Source organism: Python bivittatus, unplaced genomic scaffold (assembly GCF_059951505.1).
Source record: "Python bivittatus isolate LINGU-HERP-01145 unplaced genomic scaffold, Pbiv_v1 ctg000530_np1212, whole genome shotgun sequence".
Classification (NCBI taxonomy): Eukaryota; Metazoa; Chordata; class Lepidosauria; order Squamata; family Pythonidae; genus Python; species Python bivittatus.
In genome coordinates this window covers 5,667,920-5,682,483 of record NW_028277085.1, presented here as the reverse complement: position 1 = coordinate 5,682,483, position 14,564 = coordinate 5,667,920, and the positions used below count along the sequence as shown (strand labels likewise).

The window sequence follows — 14,564 nt, the reverse complement described above, 5'->3', positions numbered from 1 at the left end:
TTGAAATCCTAGAGAGCTATCTGTTTTGGCAAAAGGTAGCATCCTGTTCTCTTAGTTTTTTTTCCTTTTCAGTTATTCCAACCTGTGAAGTATATAAAACAGGACAGGCTACTTTTGTACATTAAATGCAAAACAACATTTATTGAAAACACTGTTGTATAGCATGGTAGGATTTTTACAACCATATAATTGAGACATCATACAGGATAAAAAAAATACTTATTTCATAGGAACCATGCAGGCAGAACACTTTGGCAAGAAACTCTTCAGAGAACGCTCTTTAAATGGTCCACTCAATCCCTGCGGTTATTTATTGAAAGAAAAAAAAAGAAAGAAATTAAAAGGTAGTTTTCATGTCACAGCTGAGTTTGCAACTGCCTGGCACCAAGAAAATGGTTGCTTTGCCCATTTAAACTATGCAGTTTAAAGCACTGGATCCTACATTCGGTCCTCAAGCCAACATCTCCCTGAGAATTTTGGTAATTTGATTACAATTAATTGATGTTGGTTTTAATTACAACATAGGACTGTTGTAACCAAACAGTTGGAGGCAAGGAGAATGGTAAGGGAGATTTATCTCTGGGTATAAAGCCCTGGTACTTGGCAGTCCCATTATCCTTGCAGGGAAAGGCCTGTGATCAGACTCGCCCAGCAGCTAGGGTCTTAAAGGGGGCGGAACAATTGTTTGGGGCCAGAGTTGTATTTTTAAAAATGAAAAAGATCAGGAAAACACTGTGCAAGAGAACAATGGGAAGAAGCCTCCAGGCATACAGAAAGGCACACGGGTCCATGTTTTTAATTCCTTTAGCAGTAACCTTAAGAAGCAATCACCTTATTTGTAGTTCAGCCTCCCCTTCAAATATATTTGGGCAACTTACAGAATTTCTGCCCCATGTGTCAGCTGGGACTTTTAACTCCCACACACCTGAAGGAGATCATGTTAAGGAGGACAGAGTAAGGTGTGCAAGTCTTCAGCTCATGCTGCTGCTTTGTTCTAGTGTGGTGTTTCTCAACCTTGTCAGCTTTAAGATGTGTAGACTGCAACTCCCAGAATTCCCCAGCCAGAATTCTGGGAGTTGAAGTCCACACATCTTAAAGTCACCAAGGTTGAGAAACATTGTTCTAGTGGAATGGGTAGGGAAAGCTGGATTCCAAAGAACAAGAAATGCAATGAAACAGAAAGGCCAAAGATAAGGAAATATGTGAATGGGACATTAGCATGGTTAGTGGCTCGAAATACAGCATGTGTGACTCTAACTAGGATTAAATTGTTTAAAAATTAAACGCTTGCTAGTCTTGAACAAAACGAAATAAACTTGAAATTTAAAAGGGACTAAGGTAAGGAGTAAAAGCAAAAACTATCAAGTGCTTTTCCTGTAGAGCCACTACATAGTGGCCATTGTGGAATGAAAGCAGTGCACCATTATAAGCAGTGCAAAAACCTGTAGAATGAAGCTGCACGTTTAACTGCCAAGATTTCTCTTATAAAAAAGAGCAAGTGCAAAAGATATTCAAGTCTTGTAGTTTTTAGCTGCTAGTTCATCAGTGACACCATTCTGGTGCTCACTCCTCCAAGCTGTCTTCTATCGGAAGCCCACCCAAGTGTCTAATTACATTGGAGTTCTCGAACATTCAGCCAAGCAAGGAAAAAGCCTCCTGAAATGGGAAGAATTAAACATCCCCCTTCCCACCAGTCCTGATGCAAGCCGTATCATTGCTTTCAGTGAAAAGATATGGGCAGTTTTCCAAAATATGATCCAAAGAAGCATTTAAAGTTACATTTATTCAGTCCCAAGAGGGGAAAGTTTAAAGTTTGTCAATTTCACAGCAATGCAAAATTTGGGTTACTTCAACTGGAGAGAGAGATTGTACCCCACTTTAAAAAATGAATAAATAGAACATACTAATCTGGGGAATTTTTTCAATAGATTTAGAATGAAACTACTCGATTTCCTTGAGTCTGAGTAAGTTTACAATGACATTAAAAAGAAGGGAATGCAGAGCATACCTTGTTAAAGTCTACTGGTGTTAATCCCACTCTGATTTACTTCTACCACAATCAAACGCCACTCTGAAGATTTCAGTTCCATCTTTAGTTATACTTTTATCTCGCCCTTCCTCTCTGGGACAAAAACACACCTCTTAATCTCATAACAACCACGTATATATTAAAACCACTGAAGTCTAATATTGCGTAGTGGGAATTATCGAGCACAGATTTAGGTCTGAATTTTTGCAGCCAAGCTTCACGCCTCCACTGGCTTACGCCCTCACCTTTTATCCAGCTTTAGATACCAGCAGATTCTCTGTTTTATGTATTTATATAAATGACTCATAGGCTGACTGTTGCTATGCTGGACTGCAAAGAAAAAGGTGGAATGAACAGTTAAAGTCCATATTCATGAGAGTCCAAGGCCTGATGCTAATGTAGCAAGCCAAGAATGCCAGAAGCCCAGTTGTCTTAATCAAACTTCAGTTAAAAATGTTGTTTTACGGTTGTTTATTAGGAGCCACGTTAAGGCTTAAGCAAGGTGTACTTCAGCATTTTGCACAGAGTTATTGCAACTTGTCCTGTGTTACACTAAGAAGACAGCAGCGATTGTACTGTAGGCTCTCCTTTCAAGGACCAGCCCCCAGCCTTTGCATACACATATATTTGCTGTTAACAGATAAAATAAACTGTCTCACATTCAAGAATCACCTTGCCAATAAAAGTAAAACGCCTTTGAAAGTAGCAACAGCGAAAGAAAAAGGAAGAAGAAATTTAGCATTATCCGGCCAAGGAAATACTCTTGATATTTTGACAGCAGGCTTGGTAATTTCACGAGCCTGAGAGGAGAACCCTTTTCTTGCGTCCTATTTATAGGCTGGTGCATCTTTGGAAATAGGAAAGATAAAAGAGAAATATATTGGTCGTCCCACCGTCAAACAAGTAGAAGGCTGGGTCTTGCAATGTCAGGAATGTGAAGAAGTAAGTTTTTTTACTTCTGCCTGGGGGATATGAATATGAAAAAGATCCATATATCCTACCTGGGATAATCAGGCACCACCATCTCCTCTTACAATGCCCCTTTAGAAATTATGGCAAATTAAATTGTCTTAAATTAAAATATAGGCCCCTTTGCTTTCTCCCTCCGACCAAAAGGTGTCCCCTCCAATGAACAACTCATACCTTCCCATTGCACTGTAAACATTCCCGTGGCAATAATGCAGCTTCTGGACAGTACCCATTTCCCCCCCCCCCCCTTTTGGTTCTTGATCAAACCCTAACTTCCACTCTGTACCTGCTTGGTATAAATTTTGGAGTGATCACTTAATTCAGTGGTTAATGAGGATGGATTTCTGAATAAAGGAGTCCTTCGGCAGAAATGGCGTCCCCGAGGCCAACAGTCCGCAGAGGACTTTTACACACCAGCACGGGGGTGTAATGGAAAGCGACGCCATTCCTGTGCCATTCCGATACAGGCTCCTTCGGATTTAAGGAGACTCTGGAGGCCCCCTCCATCTTGGAAGTGGCAAACTCCAGCGGGGCTTTCAGGAAGACTTTGCTCGCATCGATGGTCTGGGTGTCACACGCTTGAGTCCCCGCCACTCTTGCTCCAGCAGCCACCGCAGCCACCTGGTTGGCCCAGTACCCATCCACGGTAGCCAAGAGGTGATAGGCCAACGTATGAAAGTGGATCCGAGTGAGATCCGAAGCCTTTGCTGAAGTCCTCCCGTGCTCTTTCAAGATCCAGAAAATGATGTCGCTGACCACACCCACATCCGGAACACCATTCCAGGACGTTATCGAGGTGTGAGGCCCCGAGGCTGCCTGGGTAAGGAACAGCAGCTCCTGTTCGTTCAAGCCAATGGAGTTCACAAGAGGGAAGATCTGCTAACAGACAGACCAAGTGATAGGACAATGTGGGAGGAGTCCAACATCTAAAGATGAGGGCTTCACTAGCAGATACATCAATGCAGAAGCTGTGACTATGTGCCAGTCCTGAAACTCACATAGTGCAACTCAAGCAAGGGAGCAGCAGCCCCATTGCAACTTCCTAGGGAACACAGACAGCACTACAAAAAAGCTAAATCGTTCCCTCCAAGTGAGAAACCATTATTTGATGTTGATTATTCCATTCTTAGGAAAGGTATTGACTTAATTTATGCCTATGTTCAAAGATTACTTAGACCAGTGTTGTCCAAACTTGGCCACTTTAAGATGAGTGGACTTCAACTCCCAGAATTCTGGGAGCTGAAGTCCATTCAAAGTGGCCAAGTTTGGACAACACTGACTTAGACTGTTAACAACTAGCCAGCCAGTTTCAAAAATCAGATATTCTAAACACACCCCTTCTCTCTCAGCCCTGCAGAACTATAGAATTTGGAAATTAAAGCAAAATTTTGAATCAAGCGTGCCAAAAGACAGCTGGATATCCTTGCCACCTCAAATAAGTGACTTTTGGCTTGTGGAGTCTGCAGTGACCTGCCATTTTGGTGCACCTGGATCTTGACCTGTGGCAGAGAATGCTTGTTCCTGCCTCATAATATGTAAAATAGGCAGTGCTAATCTCTGACCAAGGTCTTTCTTCCACATTAAATAGTTAATTCTGTCTTGTTTACAGCATTCCAGATAATTTAAATTCATCTCACAGCTTCCATTTATTCTGAATGCAAGGACATACTCTGCCATTGTGATTACCTGGTAAATTATTTCCCTCATGAGATCTGGGTCAGTCATACCGGCTAATTCCAGATGGATCGGGACATCCGTGGGAATGTCAGAAATGGAAGTTACAGCCTGCAGAAACACCCCCCCCCCAAAAAATACAGATTAGGGGAAGCAAATGCATAGGAAGATAGCAGAAGGGAATCACTGAATTCAGCCAGCTTCTTTCTGATTGGATGGCTGCTGGTTGGTGGACCTTCAAGCATATCTTCTTGCAGTGCAAAAGAAAGGGGATGATTCCATCTTCCTAGATAATTCTGCATTGGTCATGCTGGATGTCAACTCCCATAATCGCTAGCATGGCAGTCTGGAGACATGCTCCAAGCTGGAGGATAATGGATTAGGCCAGGAGTCAGCAAGCTTTACCTGTAAAGGGCCAGATCTGTCCCTTCAGCCTCAGTGGGCATGGCTGGCAGGTCTGTGGGCCAAGGAGCATGGCAGCCATTGGCAGCACTGGCCCACCAGCAAGGAGGCCGCTGATAGGACACTGCCCAGGATCCCTGCCACTGGCCCCTCCCCTCACCCTGGGAGCTTGGCCGAGGCTTGGGCTTGACCATCTGCTGCCTGCCCACATAGTCTTAGCCCATGGGCCATACAAAAATTTAGTGGGCCAGATTTGGCCCGCGGACTGTAGGTTGCCAACTAGAGTGTATCCCATGCCCCGCATCCTGACAATAAAGCTATATCTACGGTCTTTTAAAGTAACAAAATAGTTGTAGGGAAGTTTTTAAAAGAGGAACCAAAGCACTTTGGGTCTTACCTTTAGGAGCCTCTTCTGACGTAGCTCTCTGGTCTGTCCTTCCATCATATGGAACCCTGAAAGCACCACCAGGTCTGGCTGAAATTCTTCCAGGCTGGACACAAATACTTCTAACATGTTCATGGCCCCATTAGACAGGTCATGGGAGAAGATGAATCGGTTGGCGTTCGGAGCTCTCAGCTCTCCCCATTCTTCACCTGATAAACACATCCCCCCACACACACAAACCCCACAATTACATGAAATTTTTGCAGATGCATCTTTGCATTCATCACAGCTCTTATGGCTTCTCCTGATCTTCTGTTATCAAGAGAGGAATAAACTTTATCTGTATAGAGAGCGCCACTAGGCCCCTCACCTTCTAAGGATATTCAGGCTGTAACCTCATAGTTTTGGAACCTCCGCTAGTCAGAGTAGCTACTCTGCAGGGTAAAATAAGTAGAATATGACAAAGAGGGTGAAAGAAAGAAGGCTCTTTCTACAGTTGGCTTCCTAAGCCATTCCACCCATGCAAAATGGTGCCAGGTAAAGAGGCTATTTAAGAATGCACCGCATTGCATTCTGAGCTGCCCTGTTCATTTGGCATTGTTCCTTTAGCTGTATGCATTGTCATAACCTTGACAGATTTGAGTCCTTTTTTTTTTAAAGTCCACCTCTGGGTTTGTCCTTCAAATTCCCTCAATTCAAACTTTAACTAGATGAATCAGAGATCAGCTCCTAACGTCTAAATAAACAATGCCAACACCAACAGGTCATCATCATCATCACCGTTTTAGTTTTCTGTACTTTCTCTTTTTAAAGCAGAGCTATGCATATTCATTACTGAAAATTCCAGGCCTCGGGGGACTCAAAATATTGCTGAAAGCAGAACGATGCGTGGCAGATCAAAGTCCCGTGAAAGAACAGGTCTCGTGAATTAGCTTCATTGCCAAATCTTTTACCTTTGGCAGACTTCTACTGAGCATGCTCACTGCTTGCCTCCCATTCTCCAGTTTGATCACACGTAAGCATCTGAACTCAAGTTCAAAAGGAAATCCATTACAGATTGCAATCAATTCCAAGTGCCAGTGGTCCTTTCCCGCATATAGTTCCCAGACAGGCAACAGGGCAGTGCAACTATTTTAAAAACTTCTGCAATATTGGCAAATATGTTTTTTTTTTAATTTTCTGCTATTTTGGGATTTGGGCATTTCTCTATTAGAGTTCAACATATGAATCAACTCTTAAAGAGCTCTGTGATTCCCATGTTACAAATCTGAAACTAAGCTATAATGGCTAACCAGTGGATTTGTGATGGTGACCAGCTGACAACCAGGACCTTTCTTAAACTGGACACATTAGTGGTTACAACATTTTATTTATTTATTTATTTATTTATTTATTTATTTATTTATTAAATTTTTCAGCCGCCCATCTCCCCCCAATGGGGAACTCTGGGCAATTCACAACAAACATTAAAAACATAAAATATATAAATACATAAAACCTTAATTAAAAACATTACTAAAAAGAAGGAGAGACCAAGAGGATGAAAAATCTGAGGCTGGAGGCAGAAGGCCTGTATGGGGCTAGCCATCCCCACGCTTGAGGTATTCCCTCCCCACCCCAGGCCAGGTGGCAGAACCAGGTCTTCAAAGCCTTACGGAAGGCCAGGAGTGAGGGGGCCAATCGCACCTCCTGGGGCAGAATGTTCCAAAGAGCGGGGGCTACCGCAGAGAAGGCCCGCCTTCTGGACCCCGCCAGTTGAAGTTCTTTCACCGAGGGGGTCCGAAGCATGCCCTCTCTGTGTGATCGGGTGGGACGGGTTGAAGTCATAGGGGAAAGGCGGTCCCTTAGATAACCTGGTCCCATGCCATGTAGGGCTTTAAAGGTGACAACCAACACCTTGAATTGGACCTGAAAGCAAACTGGCACCCAATGCAGCTCGCGGAGCAGAGGCGTTACATGGGCCCTCCTTGGGGCTCCAGCAATAGTCTGCGCGGCTGCATATTAACGATATAGTCCTTTACATTATAGTCCTTTTACATTATAGTTATTTACATTATTCTACCAGTGAGCTTTCTGTATCTCCAAATGGCACATACCTGCTTGGTATTCCAAAATAAGATGATATTCATCTAATTCTTGCAGTGATTCTGGAGGGACCATTACATTCTCGTCAAGTAACTCATGGAGTTTAGGGCCAATCGGGCCACAGAGTAGAACCTACAAGTGAACAGACTGATAATAGCTTCTCTCAAATTTGCTACATTCTTAATGAATTTTCCATTTTTGATCCTGGTCATTTATAGATGCATAGCATATGCAGGCAACACATTTCCGTATTGATTGATAAATTAAAAACAGGATATAAAGGTCGATCATGACATGTTTGTGAAGCCACATTTGTTCATATTCATCCCTGATTACTTTTGCCTCTCTGTTGCTCAAGATCTAAATTTAGACTGAAAGCTCCAAGGAACAGACCTGTGTCATTTGCTTTTTTTTTTTAATGTTTTTATTATTGAAAAGGAAAAATAAAACACAAAGAAAGTGCTTTAACAAAAAAATGAAAGAAATACAACCCAATTCTATATATGCTTATCTAATGCGAATGTTATTCTAGTATGTATATATTTCTAATACAGCTATCATTTAAAAAAAAAATTAACCTACTGTATTTTGCATAAATGAGTCCCATATTTCATTGTACTTGTCCATACAAAGTTTATATCTGTAGGCCATCCGCTTATAAGTAGCAAGTACAATCAGGTCTTCAATCCATTGACTAAATGGGGCCATACATTTATCTTTCCAATGCTACAGTATGAGTCTTTTGGCCATAGTAAGGGCACGGAGAATCCATTTACGTTGTCCATTTGTAATTTGCTTACATTATCTTAAACTACATTATCATCACGATACAGACAGCAGCTGTATGCGAAATTCCTGAAGAACAGCAAACATCTCCCACTCATACTTACGTATACAAATGCTGCTGTTTGATTCAATTAGTAAACTGTTACTAAACATGGTTTACGTTACTAAGAATGAATCCATAAATCCTTTGTGATGTGTCAAGCGCATCTCGAGCCATAATACAAAATGCAGATGGGAAGAAGTAAGTCCTCTTACAAATAATTACTGAAAAGTTACTAGGGATTTGCCTTTTTTTTTTAACTTCCTGATTCACCTATTCACATTTTCCCCCCCTTGCTATGATGAGGGCCTGCTGCTTTCCTCACCATGTACTGCCTTCTGTGGCCAGAGGGCTGTTTTTATGTTTCATCAGAGTAGCATCCATCACATCTGGAGTCCAATTGGATTAAGATAGTGTATAAATTCCATAAATATATAAACAAACAAGCCAAGCAAACAAGCAGGCCTTTCTTGGCTAGAGAGGGTGGAAGAAAAACAGCAGCTACACTGTAATGAAAAGGACGGGCACAATGGCCTTTACTCATGCTTATTTAAAAAAAAAAAATTCATCCGCTGTTCCCTACCACTCTTTGCCAACCTGTTCTTTGTGGATTTGCAAATGTGTAATAAAAACGGGAGGCTGCTGATGGGGTAGCTTTAAACTATTAACACGTGCACCTCTATGAGAGCTGCAGGACATCAGTCACCCCTTGCTATAGCTGTAAGAGTATTTGATAAGAGAGAGAGAATGATGCGATATTATGTGCTAGGCTTTTAACACGAAAACCAGTGGGACGGTATAGTCTCCAGTTACAGGCAAAGAATAAAGTTTGGGGTTTGAGGGTTTACCTTTAGCTCAGGATGAGATGCAATTTTCTGGCCAATAAGAGCAGCATTTCCTCCGACATATAACTGCAAGAAAGTAAGAATTCATGAATCCACTTTCCAACGAGGAAACACTGTTAAGTCTTTTGCCAATACTGAAATAGTATGAGAGAGATAGAGAGAGGTGGCATTTTAAAAATCAACCAATTACATTTAAGCATAAGGTTTCATGGGTCAGTGCCATTTTCCAATGCTGTAGATTTCTGTGGGAACAATTTTATACATACTTAAAATTGGAGAGCGAGAGAAGAAGAAAAAGGGAGAGATGGTGAGAACAGGCAGGATTGTTTGGGGAGCTCTCTTGATTATGAATTCTCAGTTGCTGGACGTATCTCTATTCAAGCTTTCAGTTCCTTGACACATTTGCTTCTGAATCTTGCAGACATTTTCAGTTCTTCATTGCTTTCAGTTTTATTTTGGTTCGCTCATCTGCTCTACATATTTTTTTTAATGAAGAACAGACTGCAAACTCCACCTCCCAGAGAGGACCAGCAGTCTTCCTGCTTTCAGAAACACATTCTGAACATCAGATATCGCTAATTCTAGTCTGCTACTAAATCTCCCAAAATAAGTACAAATGGGACAGATTTGTGCTTGTTTGTATAGAGCTGGAAAAATTGACCCACAGCTCCTTGAGCTCATGCAGAAAGCCCTCCAGCCTCTCAAATGTCTTGTAAATGCGAGTGTTATAACATGAAGAATTTTAAACCTATTAATCAAGTCCTAAATTAAAATGAGATTGATGAATGATAAAATAAGCTGTCAACTCACAGCAGATTTAGAGCTTCTGGTAGAGCTGGCAGCAAAGAACTGGCATGACTTTGCAGAAATTTACATAGTTATAAATTTCAGAAGATTCGCTATCTACCTGAAATTATTCAAACAGGTTATTCAAGAAACACAGGCTCGAGGTAGCCTTGGAAAACTGGTGTGTTCTGTAGCATTGGGCAATGTTTCACATTTTCATTCTTTAGGCCAGCTGAACCCAGCTGTAGGAAGTTTAATTACAAAAGCTTATTTGCAAGGCCAGCCTGATACCAATTTCATCCCCATGTTAGAGAGAGAGATATAGCTATCCCCTAATGCCTTTATTAAAAGAAAATTAAAAGGGAAAAATGCAGGAGTTGATTCCTGCTGACCACATCCAGGCAGTTTCCTTGGCAGCATTATATTGGAAGTGATTTGCCACTGCCTTCTTTGGGAATTTGGCTCAAATTAGCCTACTTCGGACACATTATGCGAAGAGCCAGCTCTGATGCTGGGAAAGAGAAGAAGATGACCGGCAGCAAGACTCAGTGAATTGGAAGAGCTGAAGTAACAGGTTAGGGACAGATCGTCATGGAGTATATCTATGTGGTCGCTAAAAGTCGACACCAACGTGGTGGCACATAATTAATTAAAATGAAGACTTAGCTTTCTTGAAAAGTCTATAATGCTGGGAAAGATGGAAGGAAAGAAAAGAGGATAACCAGCAGCAAGGGGGATGGACTCGGTTACAGTGGTGATGGGGGCACCATTGGAAGACCTGAAGGACCATGTAAGGAACAGATCATCATGAAGAAAATCTATCTGGGAATATTTCTTCAACTTCCCAGCTTAACTCTGGAATTCCCAGGTGACTCAAGTAATAACCAGCCCCAATCCTGCTTGTCCTTCCAGGTCAGGGAGGTGTTGTCACCTGCCGAGGCCAAAAATGCTTTTTGAAAATATAGTACTGCACACAAACCAGGTGTTTTTTTAGGAAATGGGAGAGTCTCATCATTTAAGCCCATCGCAAAATAAAACTTGGGGGATGCCTGACACATACTAGCTTGTGTAGCATAAGCTTTGTAAGATAACACTTTTTCAGACTGTAGTTCCTCTACCTTGGTGTTTTTCAAACTTGGCCACTTTTAAGATGTGTGGACTTCAACTCCCAGAATTCTGGCTGGGGAACTCTGGGAGTTGAAGTCCACACATCTTAAAGTGGCCAAGTTTGAAAAACATGGCAATAATCTAACCAGAGACCAAGACTTTGTTATTTTGACGTGATTGTTGGTAATACAAAAAAGCTAGTAACGTGTAATACTCAGATCCAGAAAGGGCAAGAATGCTTTGGATCCTTAGCACGCCTGTTTCGGATCCAAATATTGCACACTTCTAGAATAGGCCTTCATGATACCAACTGAGCCACGAGTACCTCCTTTCCAACTGAAGGAGGGTTCCTCAACCTCAGCAACTTTAAGATGGGTGGACTCCAACTCCCAGAATTCCCCACCCAGCATGGCTGGCTGGGGAATTCTGGGAATTGAAGTCCACCCATCTTAAAGTTGCTGAGGTCGAGGAACCCTGAACTGAAGAACCTACCTGCGCGCCAGGATAATCGGAAGCCGTCTCTGCGATGTGGTGGAAGGCGTCTGCGTCACTGAAAAACCGTTCTGCAGCGGCTCCCTTCCGCATAAAGTGGACAAAGGCTTCTTCCAAATCTGCGGCGGAATGCAACACAGAATGGTCTTTCCCAACCTCGCCGTGGAAGCCAAGGGCCTGCAGCAGCTTCACCCCAGACAGGACCACATCTACACAGGCGTTGACCCTGAAGAGCAAGCGAAGGGAGAGGGCAATCCCACATCAACTCTCTGTGCAACCCCCTTCCGTTCGCATAGGCCCTTCTGCATCAAGAGGGACGTGGGATGGCAATTTTCCTGTGGGAAAAACGAAGCATGGGCATTTCACACCCCCCCCAAGAAAGTTCCCCATCATGGAAAAAGTCCACATCCCACGTGCCACAGAAGCAGGCAGCCACAGATGGATTCTGCCAGGGAGACATACCCCAACAAAGACGCCCAGCTGGAAAGCTTCGTCTCCAGCAAGTTTCTGAGATAGTTGCTTTATAGCAGACAACAGATGATTCTGTTAGCTGGGGATAATCTAAACAACAATATCCCACATTTGTCATTTCACTGTTCTGATTTTTTAAAAATGTAGAACGCTCCGAGTCATCGAGAGTCGGGCGCTCTTCAAAACTATGTCACACAAACCACCAGTTGATCACTCCTTACCCCACAGCAACTCTGTTCCACTGCTTAGCTGGCCGGGTGATGAGGGCATCCCATGCCGCTGCCATGCTGACTTCTGGGGACCCAGGATCCCCCCAGAGTTGGCACAGGAAGGAACCCGAGAGATACTCCAACAAAACGTCTGGCAAAGCAGGGTCCAGCCAGAAGATGTAGCCGGTGGCCAAGGCCAGCAGGGCCACACACACGGCCTTGTGCCACATGGCGATGTCTTGGCACTGAGGCTGAGGATGAGTGAGATGTATAGAGCGAGTCTCTCAAGGCCTGCCAGCAGTTGAAGGGGGTTCAGGGATCACCATCTTCAGAACAGATCACAATCTAAAAAGAAAGATTTGAACACGAATAAGCGGAGCCTGTACAGCAGTGTTGTCCAAACCTGGCCATTTTAAGATGAGTGGACTTCAACTCCTGGCTGGGGAATTCTGGGAGTTGAAGTCCACTCATCTTAAAGTGGCCAAGTTTGGACAACACTGCTGTACAGCAACCCGGACAAAGGTTCTCGCAAGCCCACTTGGTGGTTGGTTGTTCACCCCTTTGGGGGCGATTCCTCCCAGATTTTTCTATTCCCAACTGCAGCACTGTGGCTTCGTTTGGTTCTTCGGCAACTTCAACCTGCAACGCATTACGAGGGGGGAGAGGCTCAGAGGAATGGGCTGGTGGAAAAATTAAAAAAAAAAAATTGCAGAAGAAAACTTCAAAGATTGATGCCCACCAGGTTTGGAATGGCATGCACAAAATTTAAGAGCAACTGTTGCTCCTGCTTTATTTTTTATTGTATTAGCTGTGGTGCCTATGTCCTGCACAGAAACACCCAGCATGACTTTCTGAATGAGTGTTGTTATTATTCGGGGGGGGGGAGCGGTGTGCGGATGATGGGTCTTTTAGTCCAGCATACCAGTTTGAGAGCCAGTTTGGTCTAGTGGTGAAGGCCCCAGGCTAGAAACCAGGAGATGGTGAGTTCAAGTCCCGCCTGAGGCACGAGAGCCGGCTGGGTGACTTTGGGCCGGTCAGTCGCTCTCAGCCCAATTCATCTTGCAGGGTTGCTGCTGCGGGGAAAATAGGAGGAGGAAGGAGTATGAGGTATGTTCACCGCCTTGAGTTATTTGTAAAAATAATAAAGGTGGGATAAAAAATCTAACCCGTCCCCCCAAAACCTAGATTTCATTGAAATATTTAAAAAACCCTTCCTAACATTAAGATCATGGAATAGTCTATTCTACCTACAGAAATTGTATGTTCACCGCCTTGAGTTATTTGTAAAAATAATAAAGAAGGGTTGAAACTAAATATATAAATACCAGGAAGCAAGGGGAGGGGACGTGTTGGCTGGGGATGATGGGAGCTGCAGCTTCACAGGCCTGTAAGGTGATGGGGAAAGGAAGAGGCCCCAGATGATGGGGGCTGTAATCCCGCATACCTAGGAGGAAGGGGAAGGGAGCGTGTTGGCTGGGGATGATGGGCATTGTAGCCCCACAGATCTGGAGGGCCCTGAAAGATGCTCAGCGGCTGGGGAGGATGGGGCGGCCCTCAGCGTATCTGTGGAAGGGCAGGAGGAGAGCACTGGGCGGGCCAGAGATGATGGGCGCTGGAGTACTATTCGGGGTCCATCGGGGGGTCCTGCCCCCTCCCCCCGCTGCCACCAGGGACCCCGGACTTCTGCCGCCCCGGCCCGGCCGCCCTCCGCCAAGAGATCCGGGGAGGCCTCGGCGGGAGGGGAGCCGCGGGGCTGCGTTACCGTTCGGCTCGGCGGCCGGCGCCCTCCCGGCCCCGCGGTCCGGCCCCGCGCCACGTCCGAGGGCGAGCGCCCGCTACGCCGTTTCCGTCCCCCGGCCGCGCCGCCCGAGGCGGAGTAAGCGGAGCCTCTACGGAGGTCGCGTAGCCGGCTTCGCACGGCGCCTTTCTCGGGCGCAGCGGCCTTCCCAGAATGCGGCAACGGAAGCGTAAAGTGCGCGGCCCGCGCCGGCCTTCGAAGGGAACGTACCAACCTTCGAGCAGAAACGGGGGGGAACGAATATGAAAGAAAGGCAAGGACGGTGCGCCTATGGGATGCCTCGAATGAAAGGAAGCGCCGCCTACCTCGGAGAAACCACTGAGAAGCGGCGGGGGGAGGAAACCTGGGACGCGTTAAGGGCGAAGGCGCGGGACGGGCTCCGGCTTCATCGCGTTTTGCTTCCGGCCGGCTGCGGCTGCGGCTGCGGCTGCGGCTCTCGGTCCGGAGGCGCGAGGTTTGGGACGTGGGTTCGCCCTGCCTTTGCTA

General features: G+C 44.7%; 1 protein-coding gene across 7 annotated transcripts; it reads right to left on the bottom strand.

Moving 5' to 3' along the window:
* Positions 1 to 116: 116 nt before the first annotated feature.
* Positions 117 to 14,287, bottom strand: ADPGK (ADP dependent glucokinase). Of its 7 annotated transcripts, none has more exons than XM_088148460.1 (9): positions 14,043 to 14,287; positions 13,203 to 13,353; positions 12,293 to 12,625; positions 11,601 to 11,826; positions 9,219 to 9,281; positions 7,556 to 7,676; positions 5,472 to 5,668; positions 4,685 to 4,783; positions 118 to 3,877 (listed from the first exon to the last, which is right to left on the bottom strand). In XM_088148460.1, exons 3-9 carry the CDS (start codon positions 12,508 to 12,510, stop codon positions 3,326 to 3,328), a joined length of 1,476 nt encoding a protein of 491 aa, XP_088004586.1. In that variant the 5' UTR covers positions 12,511 to 12,625; positions 13,203 to 13,353; positions 14,043 to 14,287; the 3' UTR covers positions 118 to 3,325. The 7 variants fall into 7 exon arrangements, with proteins under 7 accessions (XP_025025290.1, XP_088004586.1, XP_088004590.1 ...); XM_088148464.1 differs by having other exon boundaries at positions 118 to 3,874; XM_088148461.1 differs by having other exon boundaries at positions 13,203 to 13,350.
* Positions 14,288 to 14,564: the final 277 nt, after the last annotated feature.

Bases quoted from the DNA above. Each gene is read 5' to 3' on its own strand.
- ADPGK (XM_088148460.1), bottom strand. From the start codon at position 12,510: ATGTGGCACAAGGCCGTGTGTGTGGCCCTGCTGGCCTTGGCCACCGGC. The intron at 9,282-11,600 runs GTAGGTTCTTCA...ACTTTCTTGCAG, and splicing joins CCGATTATCCTGGCGCGCAG to TTATATGTCGGAGGAAATGC. The intron at 4,784-5,471 runs GTAAGACCCAAA...GTGTTTCTGCAG, and splicing joins GTCAGAAGAGGCTCCTAAAG to GCTGTAACTTCCATTTCTGA.